The sequence below is a fragment of the Strigops habroptila genome, chromosome 4, assembly GCF_004027225.2.
Source record: "Strigops habroptila isolate Jane chromosome 4, bStrHab1.2.pri, whole genome shotgun sequence".
Taxonomy (NCBI): Eukaryota; Metazoa; Chordata; class Aves; order Psittaciformes; family Psittacidae; genus Strigops; species Strigops habroptila.
In genome coordinates, this window is record NC_046358.1 from 858,221 (window position 1) to 878,968 (window position 20,748).

The window sequence follows — 20,748 nt, forward strand, 5'->3', positions numbered from 1 at the left end:
GCAACTCCACACCTCCAGTGCTGCTGCTGGCTTGGAGGTGCCACATCTGGGACCTTTCTTCCCACCTCTGCCTGGCTGCCCCTACCTCTGCATCAGGGCTCCCTCTGCAAGCAGTAATGCCTGATGTTTAGCACCAGTTTTCCTGACAGCCACTGCGTGCTCTGGCAGTGTTTCAGGCTCACTAATACATCAGAGCTGGGAGCCAGCAGCCCAGGACCAGTGGAGCACAATGGTTACTTAGCAGGTTACAAATCATCTGTTAAACAGACAGTTGATAGGGCTTCAGGGCTTTTAAACTGTCCTTTTATTAACAGAGTTTCCCAGGATGCTGTATCAGAAATGCCTGTTTGTGATCAAGAGAAACAGAAGCAGCTTTCAGGGGCTGACACAGATGGGTCTGACTCCTATGCTCGAGTAGCAGAGAAAGCAAACCCGTGGCAGGAGAAACACTGGCTTTTACATTGCAGATGGGAGGGGAAGATGGGCAGAAAAGGGGCTGAAAAGTCTTCAGCTCCTTTCAGGCAGCACAATCAGGAAGGAGAGTTTTCAAAGGACTTAGGAAAAATACCCTCTCATGCACTGGCTTCAAAACTCCTGCCCTGTGGATCCCAGTGTGGGACCCGAGCACTGGAGAACCAGCTCCAAGCTCTTCCAACAATCTCCTCCTGCAGGAGGAATGCCAGTTCTGGTGCTGACACATGCCTGGAGAAGTGGGTACCAAAAGGTTAATTCAACACATCTCTTGGTACTTTAAAATAAGAACATAGTGAAGTAGCCCCAAGATGTCAAAGCTTGATAAAGCTTTTGGTTTGGAGAACTGTTAGTATAAAACAATCCTTAGCATGGCTGGAGCATTGTCACCACTGCCCATTAACATTGGCTGGGTGTATCAGGAAGTCAGACAGACCCAGCACCAGGAAGGATTTGGGATGCCAGGGCTGTATCCTGGTTAGGAGCAGGCTCTGCACCACCCAGAACCCTTCCATGGCTGAGAAATAAGAAACCCTTGCACAAATCTGAGGATAAACAGACATAATCTCTGTCTGCTTTGGGTTTCTGTTCCCTCCTCACCACTCTTCCCTGCTGAGCAGGAACAGTTAAACCATGACATGATAATGTCATTGTCATATTTCATCGTTTTGGGGGCGGAGAGGAGGAAGGAGGGGAAAAACATGTTTTTCTTCCCCATGGCCTGGGTGTGTCATAACAGGCTGACAGCAGCTCTGGGGCAGCACAGAGCCAATGTGAGGATCTGCTCCTGAGCCCGTGCAAAATGTAATGGTTGGATTTAATGATCTTAAAGGTCTTTTCCAACCTGGTTGATTCTATGAAAAGCAGAGCTGACCATGTCGAGTGCACAGCAGCATTCCTGGTGGGAAAGAACAAGATCTTTCTGCTCCTCTCTCTTTTCCACAGTCCCTTTGAGAAGCTGAAATAGAAGCGGACTAAGGAACAAGGCAGCCTGGCTTGGAGTGAGGGCTGTAGAAGGATGGAGACTCGCACTGGGTCCCTGTGACAGAGGGGTTTGTGGTGTGCACCCGGGAGCTGGTGCCCAAACGGGGCAGCCCAAAGCAGGACACAGGCACATGGAGGAGCTGCAGCACGGCCCCAGCTCCTTTCCTGGATGCTGGCTTGCTCTTTGCTGCTCCTTGGCAGAGGCAGAGCCGAAGTGGAGCTGTGCTGCAGCCAGGCAGAGGCTCACACGCTGCTCCCCTCGCAGTTCCTCCCAGCCTGGCTCGGTGCTCTGCCTCTGCGGATGCTCGGACTTCCCGCTTCCCGTCTTCGGGGACACAATCAGGCATTGTAAAGGCTCCAGGCTGAATCATGCTTTGCATGAGCTTGAATGAGAAATATGCAGACTCAAATGAAACAATAAGCACGCCCATGCAGCTCCCTGCCTCAGTTTCTCCGTTCATTAGGAACTGTCTTTGGCATTCCCGAGGCAATCAGTGCTCCTTCTCTCCTGTCTCTCCTCCCACACAAGGTTCCCCAGGGGCAGAGGGGCTCCAGCTCTTCTACAGCAGCTGCTTTCTTTGGACTCTTTCTAAATTGTGAGTTTCTTTTACAGCTGATTTTAAGACTAAACATCCATCTGCACCTTGCTCCCCAGCCAGTCCCCTCCAATGAGCAAAGTTCCCAGGTTTCTGTTTGAATCTTCCCTAAATAGAATCCCAGACTGGTTTGGTTGGAGGGACCTTAAAGCTCCTCCAGCTCCAACCCCCTGCCACGGGCAGGGACACCTTCCACTAGAGCAGGTTGCTCCAAGCCCCTGTGTCCAACCTGGCCTTGAACACTGCCAGGGATGGGGCAGCCACAGCTTCTCTGGGAAAAGTCTGTGCCAGCGCCTCAGCACCCTCACAGGGAAGAGCTTCTGCCTCAGAGCTCATCTCAATCTCCCCTCTGGCAGCTTAAAGCCATTCCCCTTGGCCTGTCCCTACAGGCCCTTGTCCAAAGCCCCTCTCCAGGTTTCTTGTAGCCCCTTCTTTAGGCACTGGAAGTTCACTGAGAACTCCTAGGACAATGTAGCTAACATCTTCCTTATTATTTCCAAGGATCTGTTTACACCAGCTTCCATCCATGCTGGAGCCATACTAGCTTCACACCAGTCACACCAGTGAAGCTGTCGTGCACTGAGTGCAATGCCCAGGAGCACTGGCTCTGTGGTCACACTTCTTACCTGCCCCAGGCTCAGCACATGTGGGCAATCCCCAAAAGACTGTCCCTAGCTCACTCCCTGCCCGATCCTGCCAGGTACATGGGAACAGGCTGCAGTGGGATGAGCTGCCTTTGGAGGCTGGGCAGAGCTGGCAGGAATTGAGACTGGTATCCCGATATTGAGACTAGTGTCCTGAGCTTCCCACATCCAGCCCCATAATGCTGGGCTGAACCTGGGGCTGGCAAAGGGCTGGGGTAAAAGTCCTGTCCCAGCCCGGGCTGGCCCTCACTGCACCAACGCTTTCTGGAAGGGCTGAGCCGGCACTTTGTGCTGTGGTTCCTCTTTGTGTTTCAGTTTTGCTTGGCAGTGCAGAATGGCACCGTGGTGACCTCAGCCCCCCATGCAGCAGCTCACGGGGAGGGGAACCTGGAGGCTCTGCTGGGCTGCAGCACCCAGGGGACTCTCACTGTGAGGATCACACAACTCCCAGAGCAGGGGCCTCAGCACCCACCAGCCCCAGCCAGAGGGGCTCAGCAGCGTGGGGGACACGCTGCCCTCATCTGCCTACAAGCAGCCCTCCTGGAGGCACCCAACAGTCTTACCTAGCCAGGGACAAAGCCTTTCTAAGCTATTCATGCTGTGCAGACTGTTCTGCTAAGACCCACTGTGGTCCCAGCCTGGCTTCTGAATGGCTGTGTCTGTATGATCAGTCCCATGTAGGGGCAGAGAACTGCCTGGCCCGTGCCCTGCCTCATGTTTAGTGTCTGTAGGTCATTAAGACAAAGGGGCTGATTTTTACCTCCTGCCAGGATGGGGGTTATCAATACCAAAGCAGAACCTGCAGCATGGCTGAACCCAGCAGAAGCGGGGATGGACCTCAGTGGAAGGGCATCGTGTTTGACAGGGGCAGAAGTCTGTACCATGTTGACCAGAAAGCAATCTTGCCTCTTTTTCTGACCTTTTCAGGGCAGCTCTTAGATGTTCTGGTGGGCACAGGGTCAGGCGCTGACACCCCTGCCAGGAGGCCTTGCTTAATCCTTGACATAATCCCTGTGTCTGTGTTCTTGCAGGCAGAGGAGAGGAGAACAGCAGAGAAGAGGAGATCAGACAGTGACAGAGGCCCAGAAAGTGAGCACAGACAGAAGGTGAGTGGGGTCCTGTGTCCCTTTAGGGGGGACCCGTGTTTTGGAAGAGAAAACCAGTAGGATGTGCCTCCCCACCAGTAAGAGCTGCCTCAACCATAAAGGAAGTAGAGTGCTCTGATGTGGTGCCCACTGTTCAGCCCTCTCATCATCCAAAGCTTTGCTGAGCAGCTAACGCACCTGACAACAGGCTGAGAGAGCTGGGCTTGTTCAGCCTGGAAAAGAGAAGGTTCCAGGAAGACCTTAAAGCAGCTCCAGTGCCTAAAGGGGCTCCAGGAAACCTGGAGAGGGGCTTTGGACAAGGGCCTGTAGGGACAGGCCAAGGGGAATGGCTTTAACCTGCCAGAGGGGAGATTGAGATGAGCTCTGAGGCAGAAGCTCTTCCCTGTGAGGGTGCTGAGGCGCTGGCACAGACTTTCCCAGAGAAGCTGTGGCTGCCCCATCCCTGGCAGTGTTCAAGGCCAGGTTGGACACAGGGGCTTGGAGCAACCTGCTCTAGTGGAAGGTGTCCCTGCCCGGGACAGGGGGTTGGAACTGGATGAGCTTTAATGTTCCTTCCAACACAAACCACTCTGGGATTCTATGGTTCTATGAAGCAGTCAGCACTGGAAAGAGGTGACAGGGGGCCTGCCCTTCACCAACCTTGTCATGGCTGCTTAATTCCCCAGCACAGCAGCAGGGCTGTTAACAAAGGGTAAGGAGCTCACCCATGTGGCAGCACAGCCCGAGCTGGTTTCTCTCCCAAACCTTGCTTGTGTGTTGAAAGGCTCAGGCTGTTTGAGCTACAGCCCCTCAGTTCTGCAGAAGCTGGGTAGGATGGAGGTAAATTAAAGCACAAGCCTTCCCTCTGACTGTTGAATGCAAACCCTGGAGGATGTGTGGCTCCCCTGTGCCTGCAGATGCTTTAATTAATGGAGCACAAATTGAATAGCCCCACCTCAGTGTGCTTCATTAGGAGGACACAGATGGGCTCTTAAACATTAATTCCAGCTGAGATCCCCCAGAGAAGAAAAGGGGAGCTCGAGAGCTTTGTGGTCCAGCTAAGATGCAGCTAAGGTGAGCCCCAGGCAGGGACCAGTTCTCCCTGCTCTGCACAACCTGCATCTACCCATGAGAGAGCGTTGAAAGGCTCAGCCCTTCCCTTGCTTTTGGCTTCCTCTTTGCTAAGGGTCAAGGTAATGGTGCAGGACACTTCCCTTATCCTCCAGCTCTGGAGGTTGACCCTGCTGTGTGATGCTCAGCTCTGCATTCTTCTCCTCTGTGGGTGCATCAGGATCCATCCTGGCAGGACCTGCTGTGCCCTATCACACCATGGGGCTGGAAGCTGTGGGGAGCATCTCTGGGCCTGTGCCCCAACCCAGGGACCTGTGCTTCCCCTGGCTTTGCCCCAGTGTGTTTTGCCTTTCTGCAGACCTCATCCCTCCCTCCTTGGGGATGCAGTTCAGGTCCCCAGCTCCTGCCAGCTAACGAGTGGAGGAGCAATTACTGCCACCCCATCTCCAGCCCACGCGGGTGGGTCTCCTTGGTAACAGGGCTTTCAGTCCCTCCTTCCTCCCTGCTCTGCTTTTATCCACACTGCAACGCTGAGGAGTTAATCCCTGTTTGGGAAGGGGTGAGGGAAAGGCACGTGTAGGAAGTGATGAATTAGCTGCTGGTAATTAGCACCCCAGGACTCAGCTCTGCACTAAGCTATTTGCTGCGCAGTGTTGCTTGACAGCACACCATGGCCACTTGGCTCCTGTTTCCACCACGACCATTAATCTGGCAGCAGGGTTACCCCCAGCCCCTCCATGCTCCATCAGCTCTGAACTATCTTCTCATTAAGCTTGAACAGTGGCAGCACTTAACTAGTGTGTCATGAGGAGGAGTGATAAACCAAGAGGCTGAAGGTAAAGAGCCCATTTGCTCTGAGAATATTGCTCCTGGCACTTGCTGTGGGTGCAGAGTTGGCTCTAGCCCCATGACTGCAGCTCTGAAGGATGCCTGGTGGCCACAGGTGGTTGTCTTCCTTCAGGACCCTGTTAGTGGGGAGGATTTTAAAGGCATAACTTTAAGTGTCTCAAAGTCTTCAGGTAGGGGGGTTAATCAGCATCTTCTATGAGAGTTCAACCTCTCAGACTCTGTTGGGAGCTGTTGCAGGCACTCCAGGAGCTATGTGCCATAAGTAAACCTTAGCAAAGTGCCTCTTCCAGGAAAAACTGAGAACACTTGGTTTTAAAACCTTCAGGTGAGCAGGAGCACAGGAGGTGAGAGCCACTGTGTGGTTTATGCCTGCAGTTAAAGTGACTGTAAGTACAGATGGGATGAATCAATCCTGTGGCCATTTGCACATGGAATTAGAGGCATGCTTTAAAAGTCTGGAATCGGGTATTGAATATCTAGAATGAAAACCTACATCTTAGGACAGCTGCCTCCCACATCAGGAGGTTAGATAGTGCAGTGAGAACCAAAGAAACATTGGGGTTCAGCTGGGGGAAACAGCAGTGAAGCCCCATCTAAGGCAATAGGAGTGTATCCAGATGGGACAAAATCCAGGGGTTTAGGTGGAAGCAATTTTAATCCTTTGAACTGGAACAGTATTTGTGTAGTCTGGGTGAAGTGGGACAACTTTTCAGGAATCCATTGCCACAGATTCTCATTGTCATTGTGGAATACCCCTGGGTGGGAATGGTGGCTTGTTCCGATCTGGGTATGGATTTACAACATGACTCCAACTGAGCTTTGTGACCTCTTCTGCCTCACTTTTCCTGCCTGTAAAGTCAACCAGCACTGGGACAGTGTGTTTAGGCTGTGGGTAAAGCACTGTGTGTGTGCACATCACTTCAGAGAGAGAAGCTGACCTTGCTCCAAGCTGGTTTCAAGCATTGCTGAGCATCTCTGGTGGTGGCAATACAAAGTGCCCTGAACGCAGCTGCTCCAGACATTGTTATTAACAAGAAGCTCTTTTCCCTGTGCCAGGATGGTGGGAAGTCATCCCAGAAGAGCCCTGGAGACCTGAGTTTCCCCATGACAGGACGGGAGCGCTCGGAGTACCTCCGCTGGAAGCGGGAGCGGGATCAGATTGACCTGGAGCGAGTGGCACGTCACAAGAACGCGAAGGGCGAGTGGCGACGGGCTTGGGATGTGGAGAAGTCAGAGCACATGTAGGTCCTGCCTTGTCCTGGCTGCTTTGTGTGCAGCAGGTCACCTGCAGCCAGTGATGAGCTCTTGTGCAGCGATGAGCTGTCATGTGCCTCTCCCTGACCAGATCCACACTGCCGTCTCTTTCTCCTCCTGACCATGTCTGTCAGTGGGACCAGATACCAGAGTGATTCTCATGTTTTCTTTCTGACCTGAGGGCTCCTACCCTGATGGGAGATACTGTGTGCTGACAGGTTGCCTGCCTTGGGTCCAACCAGGACTTGGACTGTGGGAGGGAGGGGAGCATGAATCAGCGCTTGGGCAACATCTGGAGGATCCTCTCCGTCTCCACATGGACAAATCCAATGGCAGGAGGGTGCAGGTGCTCCTCTAGGAAGAGGGATGGACAAACTTGCATTGCTAGTCCACAGGTTTTCTCACTGCCCTGCTTGTTTCTCCTTTCTTTTGAATCACAGGAGAGGCCAACGTACCTATATCCTCCACACCTCAAACTGAGCTGGTTCAGGCACTGTGGTGTGAGGGGATCACTTCAAAGAGCTGCCCATATGATACAGGGACACGCAGGGGACAGTATAGAAGAGATCCTAATGGGGTCTGACACTTCCCTGCTTTAAACATTGTCCCTCCAGCTGTGCTTGTTCCACTGGGTCACAGCAGCTAGAGAGCTCTGGAGGATGACTTGGCACCTGCAGCAGGACAGGTTTTGGTAGGGTGTGGAGTTGGGGAGTGTTATGTAGGTTTGCTGATAAGAGTTTGTGCAGGGCAGATAGGTGGGATGATCTTTCGGCTGAGGAATGGGACCAAATACACAGATTTTCAGTCCCTGAGACCCCAACTGAGAGAGGTGAATTGACTCAAGCAGGTGCTGAGTGTTGCTGGCAAGACAGCTTTGAGCCCTATTGTCTCCCATCTCTCCATTTTTAAGAGAAAAACCATAATACAAACCAAGCAGGATTAGAAACCAACCAAACGAGTCTGATCTGAGATGACAAGTCCTGAAGCTACTTTAGATTGTGTTTGGAAGCTGCATTTGAGCATGGTACAGCTATGCTACAGGCACCTCCAGGCTTCATGGATGTTCACAGGATTAAATCTATACAACTGGGTACTGACGTAAAGGTTTTGGAGGTTCTCCTTTGGGGTAGAATTGCCTCACAGCCTCATTTCTCCTGGTTGGTGCATGCAGCTTCAGCTCCTGCTGCTAGACCTGCACATATTTGCCAGTGGGCTGGTGCAGAAGGGCCGAGGCTGGAGCCTGCGTCGTCTCGAGGTCTCCTGCCCATGCTTTGCACACTGGAGGAGAACGCTCAGGTCTGACAATGCCTGTTTTTAACCTGCAGGTTTGAAGAGGATGGGGAGCCAGCCTTGGATAATCCCAGCAATAAGAAAGGTTGGCAAGGGACACCTAGACTCTGTCCTGACGCTTAGTGAATGCTGATCCTGCGATCCCAGTGCCGCAGCAGCCGTCGTGCTGTCAGTTGTGAAACTCTGCTTTTCTGGGCCTCTGAGCGCAGTGTTGGGGTCTCAGCCCTCTCTGCTTTGCAGAGTGCTCAGGGGATGGGATTTGAGCATCTGGGTGCTAGTGCTTTTTACCTCCCCAGGGAGAGCAGTGGCTTCTGTAACCTTGTACGACACAGTGCGGAGGCTCAGCGCCGCCTCCTTTCCCACACGCTGGGTTGAGAGGCAATCCTATTCCAGAGCACATCATCTCTGATCCCTGTGGCACCTGCTGGCTTCTTTACTGGCATAAGTCCATCATGACTCCTGTTGCTCAGGAGATGGACTGGCAGAACAAAGCTTTCCCTTGTGACACCCTATCTGAACATCAGGCTTTGTGCTGTGTGTCCATTGCAGAACCTCACTCACTTCCGTGCGTGCTTTGCTTTGTCCTTTCAGGGGGAAGAAACGCAAGGAAATTCCAGCACAAATCCTTTCCTCCCGATGGGAGAGGTGAGTAAACCACAGCACTCAGTTCTGTCACCCCACTGAATGGCAGCACCTCTGATACACCCTCATGGAGAGTTCTCTCCAGGCATGCTCATGGATTTGGAGTGCCTTTTGGGCACATGCCATGTGGCTGCCCTCATAGCTGTGTGGTACTGTCTGTGCCTTGTGGCAAGGGAGAACAGGAACAAGTCTTCCAAGAACAGCACAAGGCAGACTGGCCAAGGAATGATTTAACTTATAATTGGAATTTGGAATAAAAAATGTAGAAGAAATACCCCTAAATTCTCAATTTGTATTTATTACTTTAGCTAATATATATGTTGTATGCATACAGCTTCAGAGGCTTCCCCTCCAGAGGTACTTTACAGTGATAGAAGGATGTTGGCCCCTTCTGTGGTCCATCAGCTGGTTCTGCCTGCTCCTACATGGCATTTCCAACCTGTCTTCTAGGTGGAGCAAATGCGAACAATCCTGGTCCAAAAGTGGTGCCTGCAGTGAGCAGCCGAGCCAAGGGGAAGGACAGGCTGACCGGCAGAGCCAGGAGGTAAGGAGGCTGGCAGCACTGCAGGAATTGGTTGGGGTATACACATCCAGGCCTCATTCCTTGCTGAATTGTGAAGAGGGACAGGCAAAAAAGGACCTTGTTCCAGCTGGGATATTGTTCCATCTCAACAGGCAGCTGTTTGTATGAGTTCACATTGGCTGGGACCATGTCTAGCAGGACTTCACTTAGAATCATAGATTGGTTTGGGTTGGAAGGGACCTTAAGGCTCCTCTAGTTCCAACCCCCTGTCATGGGCAGGGGTGCCTCACACTAGACCAGGTTGCTCCAAGTCCTGTCCAACCTGGCCTTGAATACTTAGTCTTATCTGACTTCCAGGCACTGCTGATGTAGAGGGGCAGCCTCCAAAGATAGTTCTCAGCTGAACTGATGATAATTAGGATTGATGCTGTGGTACATAACTCCTTTCTTAAACAGCTCTCCTCAAAGGTCCCAGGCGGGTGAGGAGGAGGTGTCCTGCTCCTGCCGCTGTGGGCAGCACACAGCAATGTACCACTTTGCACTGAATTGATTTCAGAATATCAGCAAAACCAAGTGTGTTCACAGGTTCACTCACATCCTCGCAGGGGTCCCCTCCCCTGCTGCTCTCCATAATTAAGCTTCACTGCAGCCTCCAGCTTCCTGGAGCCACCCTGGCAGTTTAATAATAGTGATTGTCATCTCAGCACTGCCATCCCCTTTAGTGGGCAACAAAAAGATGAAGGGTTGATTACAGACCCCAAGCCTCTTCATTTATCCATATAAAACCATTCCAGCAGCATTTAATGTTAGCATTCTGCTTCCATCCAGGTCAGTTATGACCATGCAGCTAAACAGATGCACATAGGATGTGCTTCATGGGGCACTCACAGCATTTCCCACCACAAGTGAGTGAGCTGGAGGTGAGCTGCTGCTCAATGTTACTGGCTGAAATGAAGAGTGTTGGGCAGGGTCTGTGTGTGCAGGATTCTGCTGTGTCAGGACAATAGAATCATATAATCACAGACTGGTTTGTGTTGGAAGGGACCTTAAAGCTCATCCAGTCCCAACCCCCTGCCACGGGCAGGGACACCTTCCACTAGAGCAGGTTGCTCCAAGCCCCTGTGTCCAACCTGGCCTTGAACACTGCCAGGGATGGGGCAGCCACAGCTTCTCTGGGCACCCTGTGCCAGCGCCTCAGCACCCTCACAGGGAAGAGCTTCTGCCTCAGAGCTCATCTCAATCTCCCCTCTGGCAGGTTAAAGCCATTCCCCTTGGCCTGTCCCTACAGGCCCTTGTCCAAAGCCCCTCTCCAGGTTTCTGCTGTGCAGAGCCTGGCACTGTATTAAGCCTGAAGATCTTATAATGTTGCTGTTGTGCCCGGTGGCTGTAGTTGGAGGAAGTGCACCTGAGCAGCCGTAGCTCTCAGCTGGTTATGCTGCAAACTGGGAATCCGCTTACAGCATAAAGATGGGGTGTCTTATGCCTTCCTAAGCCCTCTCAGTTAATCATGCTTTTAACAATTAAATTTAAATCTGATAAATCAATGAAGAATAGGATCAGCAGCATGTAAATAATCCAGTTAGCTTTGTGTCTTATGTTCCATCCCCTGCTGTCCTCAGCTCTATCCCCAGTAAAATGTACTTGGGAAAGAAAAGCTGATGTGCTGAAGAGCATCCTCTGCTCCACTGCTTCTCTTTGGGAAGAGCCATTCTTGAAGCTTTTCCTCTAATTTCAAACCTCATCTTAGGGAGTCTTTGGGGTGCTGAATATTCCTTATCTTCACTCATGTCTGCCTTTTATCACTTAGATTCCTCTCCTATTTAGGTCCAAGCAACTCAAGAGCAGTGGTAAGACTCATTTGGAGCATCTGGTGGTGACTTCCAGCAGCAACTTACCCATAAAGAATTTGGAGCCAAGCTCCCATATGAGCATGTATGATGGATAGCACTGGCCATGCTAGGGAACACACTGAGCATTTTCATTGCCTCATAGTAATTAACAACACTCTGGTGTGTTCATGGTAATGATGGGGAGGAGATGTGAAGTGTTTCAGAATTGCTGTCTGGCCAGTTTGGGCTATCTTTAGGCCTGTGGGGTGGTCTGTTCTGGGCTGGCTCTGCAGGAGCCATGCAGTGCTGGAGTGGATGGAGCAGGGAGAGGCAGAAACCTGCAGCTCCTCTGTTTAGATGTCCTTCCAGTGAAAGCAGTCATCAGTCCCACCAGCATCAGTGCAGAAGGGGACTGACCACCAGGGCAGCCCATGCTGGAATTTAACATGCTTGACTCTGTATGATGAGCTCTATCCCTACAACCTGATGTTCAGAGTCTCTACAGGGCACCATGGAAAATACAACCCCAGTGGTGGGGGCTACTTCCAACAAAAGGGGCCCTTTTGCAGTCTGAGCTTGCACAGCCCGTGGCAGGGACCTAGGTGCAGTCAGGACAAGACCTGCTGGCTGTGGTTTGGGTGCTGGGTCTGTCTCCAAGCCCTGGAGGACTGCTCCAAGCTGCTTCACCCTCTGGCTCTGAGAGCTTTGGGGTGCTTGCAAATGCAATTCACTTCTGCCCTAAGGACTTTGTAAGATAAACAGTGTGAAGCAGCTTAGTGTGGTTGTAGGGTGCAGCCTGTGGTGTAATTCCCACACAACTTCCACTAGGGCACAGGGGGTCACTGTAACACACTTGCCTCTGGAAATGCCTGACTGCATTCACCTCGATGTGCATCTTGTATCTTGGTCCAAATTTGCCATATGAAGAGGCTGGTAAGAACAGCAGAGTCTGTCTGGAGAAGAATTAGATCTCACACACCTTTGCATGTGTGTTTTAAGAGTATGGGGCAGGGAGAAATGTGTAGGTTACACATATCTCTGTGTGTGATACCACTCACCAGGCACACATACAAGAACTAAGAGTTACTAAGACCCCTCCCTGCCCAGGAGCACTGCATGGGCACATTCAGATTGATACCCACCTATATTCAAAGAAGCAAAAGCAGTTCCTCGTGCAGCCTTTCATTAAGCTGTGGCACAGGATGTTGTAGCTGCTGCAAATTTATTAAGGGGTCAAAATGCACTTGCACAAATCCTTGGAAGAAGTTGTCTCCTAAGCATGACTCAACACAGAGACACCATCTGAGGCTCAGGAAATCCCAGAGCTGCACGTTTCTGGAAGCTGGGTGGGTAGTGGGAGGTATTAAATGCATTTGCCCTCTTTCCAAAGTCTACTCTAAGCATCTGCTAGTGATGCTGAGAGGGGCAGAGAGCTTCAGTCTGATCCTCTGGCATCCTTGCAGTCTGCTTGCACATGGCCATGTCACCAATCTCCCAGGCTGCTTACTCCAAAGCCATTTTATCCTTCACTGTCTGCCTCTGTCTGCTGTCGTGGAGATCTGGGACACTTGGGCGCTGTCAGGCACTGGTTGAGACTGTGGCAGACATCGGCATAAACAAATTTATACATATCTTATTAGTCTAACAGCCACTGTCTGTTCTGGCAATTGGATTTTATGTTTTCATTACATTTAGAACTATAACAACCAGTTCATTAAGATTTAGTGGTCTCAGATGAGTGTCTGGAAGGGCTGAGTGCTTTGCAGGTGCCAAAAGGAACTGGATCAGTTTGTCTGCTGCCTTTATCTCTCATTGCTTGGTCAAGGGGCTCAGGCAAGGAATGCATGGTCCTGGTAGGAATTCCTTCCCAGGTTCAGGCAGGGAGAGTGGCTGTGCCATAGGAGAGTGTGAGCAGCAGGTTGAAGGAGGTGATCCTGCCCCTCTGCTCTGCTCTGGTGAGACCCCACTTGCAGCACTGTGTGCAGGGCTGGTGTCCCCAACATAAGAAGGACATGGAGCTGATGGAGAAAGTCCAGAGGAGGCCACAAGGATGCTCAGGGCCTGGAGCACCTCCCGTATGGAGCCAGGCTGAGAACATTGGGGCTGTTCAGCCTGGAGAAGAGAAGCTGCGTGGAGACCTCAGAGCAGCTCCCAGTGTCTGAAGGGGGCTACAAGGATGTTGGGGAGGGACCTTCATCAGGGACTGGAGCGATGGGACAAGGGTGATGGGTTCAAACTGAAACAGGGGAAGTTCAGGTTAGATCTAAGGCAGAAGCTCTTCCCTGTGAGGGTGCTGAGGCGCTGGCCCAGGGTGCCCAGAGAAGCTGTGGCTGCCCCATCCCTGGCAGTGTTCAAGGCCAGGTTGGAAAGAGCCTTGGGTGACATGGTCTAGTGTGAGGCATCACTAGACCCCCATGGCAGAGGGTTGGAACTAGATGATCTTAAGGTCCTTTCCAACCCAAACCATTCTATGATTCTATAACTTGAAGGCCTAAATTCTGAATTTCATATTTATTTTCTTTCTTGACAGATGGGACGCAAAAGAAGGAGAGGACATGTTGTTTCTGAAGGATGACCTTGACAGCCAGGTCAGCTCAGGAGTTCAAGGCTGGTTGCTGAGTTCTCTCAGAACATGCTCTGTCAGGAAAGTTGGAGGCTCTCAGCCAGGGCAGAGCTGGGAAACCTCTGTGATGGGGTAAATGTGCCCCTTGTTATCACTCACCATATGAGAGAGCAACTTCACTTCTTGCATTGACCCTCTGTCAGCACAACAAACCCCACTTCCTCTGGTACCTGAACACTTCTCCAGCTACATCCTTTCATGTCCTTTAATGGCCTCTGCAAGCATTTCCTCATGTTTTGAGGACCACCATAGACAAGGAAACCATATCCAGGTATTTGAATAAGCTGAACTAAATCTCTCCTTCTTTCCTCAGAAGAGCCTTGGGATGGAGAAGCGGAAGAGCAGAGGTGAGGAGGGGGTGGAAGAGAACTGCCCAGCTGAGCCGGAGGAGAAGGTCAAACAGCCAAACCCCCAAGATCATGGGGCCTCCTCATCACAAAGGCTCAGAAGTGGAAAGGTCCATTCTGCCCACAATGGTCGGAAGGAGGAGCGGAGAGGAGCGAAGGGCTCCAGCGTGGAGGTGTCTGTGGCCAGCACAGGTGACTCGGAGCCAGGGCCCAAGCCAAGTAATGAAGGTGCTGGGGAAGATGCCAGTGGGAAGCCTGACGCTGCTGACATCCCCCAGGAGAGCACTGACAGCACTGCTTCACAGAGCAGCCTTCCAAGCACCGTGCAGGCCACCAGGCATGGCAGTGAGGAGACGTTGTCATTGCCTGTGGCTGCGAATGTAGATGGAGCTGCCTTAGAGAAAACCACAGCTTCAGAACAGGAGTCCACTGAGGGCTCCTCAAACAGCCACGGGGGAAAGGTGGACGCAGCAGGAGACAGACTGGATGCAGGTCAAGGACAGCTGGTGAGAAAAGGAGGGGAGGAAGTGACCCCAAACACTGCCCTTCAGGGGCAGGCACTTGCACTGAAAGGAGGTGAAGATGCTGAAGGCACTGAACACAAAGAGCCTTTGCCCCCAGGGAAAGCCAACTCTGACAAGACTGTTGACTCTGAGCAGGACACAGCAAAATCACAGGCCAGGGAGGGGGACCAGCCTGAGGGTTGCAAGGACAAGGACACTGGGGACACTCTCAACTAGCAGAGACTGCACTGGCTTGCCTGAGACAGAAGGTGAGTTCCTGACCCACTCCCATGGTATGTTTGTTATCCCATTAACACACTCCATTTGCTGTGGCCAGAACAGCATCACACCAGATAACTGTCCAGAAATGTTCATTAACAGTGATATAGATCCCTCAGGTAGTCTAAATCTGTGCAAACCAAAGAAGACCTGCCCTGCAGTGGATGGGGAAACAAGGGAAAGTCACACAGGAAAATGTGGACAGCAAACTGGACTGCAGAGTCTGGTTGATAATGTGCATTAGTTGGGGCACAAGCTGAAACTATTCCTGGGAAGGGATAACACCAGAAGGGATACTGGGATGAATTTCTTTCTGTGTCTGGGGTCATCACATCTAGAACAGCTTGAGGTCAGTGTGGTCCCTTTCAAAACACTTGCACAGCTTTAGAGACCCACCTCGTGGTCAGTAGTTTGAAGGTCAGCTGCAAGTGGGATTCTCTTCCCAGTACAAGATGTGTGAATGCCACACTTTGAGCTATACATGTGGTAACACTGGGGTGCAAGGCAGTGTCTGAACACAAAGGGTGAGATGGTTCCTGTTGAAAAGGCCCGTGAACTAAACAGAGAGGAGGAAGAACACATCCGGTTGTGTAGCGATGCTCCAGGTTTTACACAAGCAAAGAGGTTCCTGCCAGAAAGGCAAATGCAGAACAAGGAGAAAGAACAAAACAGGCAGAAAAGTAAGGTAGAAATTAGGAGGAACAAGTTGAGAGTGAAGGGGCTCTTTGGCAGGTACCTTTGCAAGATGTGTCCAGGCAGTGTCACCCACAGAGCAGGATGTCACACCCACAGCTACCAGATCAGACCAGTACGTCCCGCTGGGATCCTGCCACCAGTTTAGGCAGCAATGATGGCAATTCACTCCACCTAAGTCAGGCTGAGCACAGAGGCACCTAGCTCAAGATCTGGGCTTAATTTCACTTCAAAAGAGAGAGATGAGCACCTCCAGCACACAATCCAGCTTGCCTAGCACATGAATTGCTCTCAGGATACTCCTGGCTTTACCCTTTAAGTGGAGCAGCAGCAGCACTAGTCCATAAATAGGCACTTCAGGCAACAGGCTGCTCAAAGCTGGGCAGGCAGATCACCCACCATGTGCCCTGATTCCAGCAGGCTTTCCTTCAGACCCCAAGCCAGCAGCCTGTCACTGGGTATGGCTCAGTTTTCATCCCCAGGGTACAAATGAGCTTAGGGATGGAGTGGTTAAGCTGCTAACAAAGGACTTTCACTCTAATCCAGTCCTATACAAAAGGCATGGAGAAGAGCAAGTGTTACAGCTCTTGAGGAAAGACAAACCACCAGGAACTAACCAGCAGGAGCTGGTTCTGTGCTTGAGCTAAAATTCCTTCAAATGAGGGAAGTTAATTCCAACAGCATTTAGGAAAACTTTAAGAGACACTTGGATGCACATAGTGGGAATTGACTGCCCAGGCCATGCCTCTAATCTACCCCAAATCCCCCTAAGTAGAGGATGAAGGAATTAATGACTCCTTTTCTCACTAACTTGAATCAGATACCAACTAAGAGGAAACAATGAATTACAGTAGTTTATTTTCACCTCAGCAATGGAGATTCCCGTGGTTTGGTAACAGGACCCTGAGCCCACTTCATGGCCCTTTACTCCATCATTCCTCATGGATTTCATTAGGACAGTCTTAATTATAAACACAGCCTTACGTCTTGGAGAAGAGAAGGTGCCTTAACCTGGTGTTTGCACTTAGCCAAGCAGGTATGTGCGTGCTTAAGCTGGAGCTTGAGACTGGTATTGCTCCCTGAAAATACCTGCTGCTTGGGAACACCAAGTGTAGTGATGCCAGAGGGAAATGAGGGGTTAACTGGTGTCCCAGTCACCCTCTACCATTTCATCCCACCTCCCCACCTACCTCCTTCCTAGCTGCAATGCTCTAGCATCTCCCTTGCCTGATCATGGAAACGTGCCTGTACAAGAGAGCGTGTTCCTGCCTCACTTCCCCTCTTTCCCAATCAGTTTAAGATGAGTTTCCAGGAGTACCTAAACTATGCACTTGGCATCAGATACCACCTTTTGATGCAGACAGATTAAAGCAGATACTTTCCTTTTTGGTATTTCCTGTAATTCAGGAGATGCTTCTGATTTCAGGGGAGCCCTGTATGGATATAGATGGCAGAGTCAGCCTTTAACCAAAGTGCCAGTGCTGACCTGTGTTGGGATCACAGGAATGGGCAAATCTTACACCAAGAGAGCGCATTTTCATTTCTTTGAGTCCTCGGAGCAATCACTAACTCACAGCAAAGACATAATGACTTTTCCTCTCTGAGCATCCTGCTCTGTGATGATTCCCCTCTGAAGCCTCTGGTTTCCTCAGTGCCAGGGAGAGCCAGAGCAGCAGTTTCTGTGTCCCCATCTCAGCAATGGGTTTCTCCTGGTGGTTTGTTAGGGTTGTTTCTTCATTCCATCAACTGCAAGAGCATTTAGAGCATGAGTGCTGCTTGGCTGTTAGTCTTTATTGCTGTTGTAGGGCATCATTGTCACCTCCTATCTGCTGAAGTCACCACAAAGCAATGTGACCTCTCCCTTCGCACCAGTGACAGGCCACTATCAGGGTTGACTTTCCCAAACAAGATCATTTGCAGACAGAGTGAGTTCTGCTATGATTTATTTGAAGTGGGGAGAAGAGCCAAGAAGAGGAGAGGGACCTGCCTTTAACTGTCTGCTCCCTGGGTCCGATTTGTCAGGAGCATCCCTTGGCAGACAAAAACATAATGCAAGGCCTGGATGTCTCTCCCACCAGCCCAGCACAACCAGCAGAGCTCATCTGCCTAGCTGACAGCAGGGCTCCTCAGAGCACCGAAACAGCAACAGCCACAACAGCAGCAACCAGGAAAGCAAAAGCTCATTTGGCTCAAGTCGGGCAAGTTGTCAGAGGGTTTGGAGCGTAAAGGTCTCGTGTCTAATTCCTGCTGTTGCTTTGAAGTTCCCAAATCAACATGAGAGGCTGCACAGTGACACAGATGGCAGGCAGAAATAACCACGGCTGGTAACAGTCGCTTCCCTCCTCCCTTGGCTCCTGTTTCCTAGTGCTCTACAGACAGATTAGTTTTAGACCACAGTATGCATAAAAAGCTGCAAATCTCTACTTGATTTTCATTTAATTCCCCCTGAAGTGTTATCTCACAGCAATACTCTGGAAGCAGATTCCTGAGGATTGCCCCCATTTGAGGGGTGCTTGAATCCTTGGTGGGATTTTCTATTTGGTTTCTTGGCTTATACAGCAGCTGAGGCTGTAGGGAAAGGATTGCCCAAAATACAACCCAGAGGAAACCTGTGTTCAGCAAAGACGCTGCATGTGGCCTATAAAGGGACTTAGTGTGGCCATCCTCCAGGGAAACAACCCTGCATCAGCTGGAGTCCTTCCCTCAATGCCACCACATGTGGCAGGTTCATCATAGACTGGTTTGGCTTTGAGGGACCTTAAAGCTCCTCCAGCTCCAACCCCCTGCCACGGGCAGGGACACCTTCCACTAGAGCAGGTTGCTCCAAGCCCCTGTGTCCAACCTGGCCTTGAACACTGCCAGGGATGGGGCAGCCACAGCTTCTCTGGGCACCCTGTGCCAGCGCCTCAGCACCCTCACAGGGAAGAGCTTCTGCCTCAGAGCTCATCTCAATCTCCCCTCTGGCAGGTTCTAGTATGAATTGCTACAGCAGCAGTGGGCAGAGCTGGGATTAGCAAGAACCAGGGAAAGAGCATCACTCAGAAAGCTGGAAGTGCAGTGAGATCAAGCATTAAACAAAGAGCTTTACTTTTATTATTATAATGCAAAATTAGAAGTTTATTTATTCCTTTCGTGCCTCGTACCATGAATTCAAGTGCCCAAACCACTTTAATTCTTTGCTTCCACTCACCACTTGATATGATACTTAAGGAACAGGCAGTCCTGAGTGAATGGCCCCTGATCCAGCCAAGAGGCTGTGGGCTGGTGCCTCACGTCTGGTTTGTAATAGCTGCTGCTTTCACTGAATTGCAGATGTTGGTGCCTGACCGTGCCCAGCTGAGGTCAGGCCAACACCTCTACATGATCCCATTACAGCAGGGGCAGGAGGGGTCTTTTGCACCCTGTGGTGTGTGAACTGTGGTAACCCAAGTTGTCTACAGATGAAGGACTTCAATGGCAAGGGCAGTGGGTGGTTATGCAAACCTGCAGGAGGTACTGGGCAGCTCTGGCCTGGTCAACTGGAAACCTTCGCTGTGTTGTGTCCATGTACCCACTGGACATTACACCAGAGAGTGACCTGAAGTGCCTGGCAGAAAACACGAGCAAAGTCTGTGCCAAGAACCCAAATTACAGACTCTGGATGAGCATTGTCTTGGAGGACAGAGTTAGTAGCAAAAAAGGGTGATTAATGTAACTAAGCCCCACAAGAGATGGTGAGCCTTGAGGAGATGCTTCTGGAGGGATGCACCCTCAGGGGTTATCAAGGCTGGTCAATAGCTTCCTACCTGGAGGTAGCAACTTCCCAGTGAATTTTGGGGGTTTTTCTCTGTGAAAAGCCCAGATTTGACAAACACCACACATGTACCCAAAATGTGTCAGCTTCAACACTTCATAAACCCAAACTGGAGTCCTCGTTCAGCCTTTCCAACCAGAAAATGTTCATGTTCTGGTTTAAAATAGTGGTGATTCCACTTTGATGTGGTGCAAGGTTTGGAAAATCAGTGTTGAAATAGATGGGTTTGTAAAATACAACCCACCAACCCCACCAGGAATGTAAAAATACCATCCCATTAACAAGTTCAGATTGTGGAATTTCCATCCAGTAGGAAACCCTGTGCCAGGTCACTTCACCTCATGCCAGCGACATGCCATGGATCTCCCACGTCCCAAAGCACAGCAGGTATCTGCAGCAGCAGTAAACATCAGTGATACAACATCTCCACCTGCCCTGCTCCTGGGCTTTGTGGAGCCCATGTCCCACACACACTAACACCCAGATTTCCCTCCCCACGGCAGATGCTGCTCATGCACTGTCCTTGCAGCAAGCAGCCACCATGTGGGTGTCACAGCTTCCACTGCTAACATCTATTTATGGCACTAAAAGCCTCCAGCACCTTCAGACCAGTTGGAGATGCTGAGCAGAGAGTGTGGTGGGGCTTTCATCCTTCGCTTCAAATAACAAGGGATAAATATTTACCCGAAGTGCAGGCCTGGAATCCCTGGAGAATGTCCAGCAAGGCCCAGAGGAGGAAACGCTCCACACAAACCACAGCAGCTTTGCCCTGAATTCTCCTGAGAAAATTCATCTTCACATCTTTAGAGAAGCTGCAGCTGGGGGTAGATTTCCAGAGCAGCTCCAGGGACCTGACCCTGCAGCTCTGGCTGACGTCAACAGGAGTGGGGCAGGCAGGGCCTGTGTGCCGCAGGACGGACGAGGTCGGAAAGGGTCAGCTTCTGATGCAAACCAGTGCTGAAGGTTGGTGCAGGAAGCAGTACAAGCAGAAACCAACGCTCCTCAGTACAGTTATGGAGCTACCAAGGAACATACCAGTTTCCTCAAGGTTGAAGAGACAAGAAGATAGCATCATTGTTCACAAACTGTGTAGCTGAGACCATCAGTGCCATGGGTTAGTGGTGGCCTTGGCAGCGCTGGGGAACGGTTGGACTTGAAGAGCTTAAAGGTCTTTCCCAACCTGGTTGATTCTAGGATTCTATGATCTGCTGTTACATCTTGGAAGTTGGCCTCGGATTGGCAAGGTGAGGTCTCAAGGGCCTGACTTGAATA

General features: G+C 51.0%; 1 protein-coding gene across 2 annotated transcripts in view; it reads left to right on the top strand.

Moving 5' to 3' along the window:
• The window catches only part of CCDC9B (coiled-coil domain containing 9B), a 47,413-nt gene that overhangs the window by 22,560 nt on the left and 4,105 nt on the right, over positions 1-20,748 (top strand). For both annotated transcript variants that reach the window (XM_030483634.1, XM_030483635.1), the window contains 7 exons: positions 3,727-3,801; positions 6,757-6,941; positions 8,280-8,329; positions 8,836-8,889; positions 9,337-9,430; positions 13,769-13,826; positions 14,175-14,980. In XM_030483634.1, the coding sequence (XP_030339494.1) occupies positions 3,727-3,801; positions 6,757-6,941; positions 8,280-8,329; positions 8,836-8,889; positions 9,337-9,430; positions 13,769-13,826; positions 14,175-14,948 (1,290 nt within the window). In that variant the 3' untranslated portion in view covers positions 14,949-14,980. The remainder of the gene's footprint in view (positions 1-3,726; positions 3,802-6,756; positions 6,942-8,279; positions 8,330-8,835; positions 8,890-9,336; positions 9,431-13,768; positions 13,827-14,174; positions 14,981-20,748) is intronic.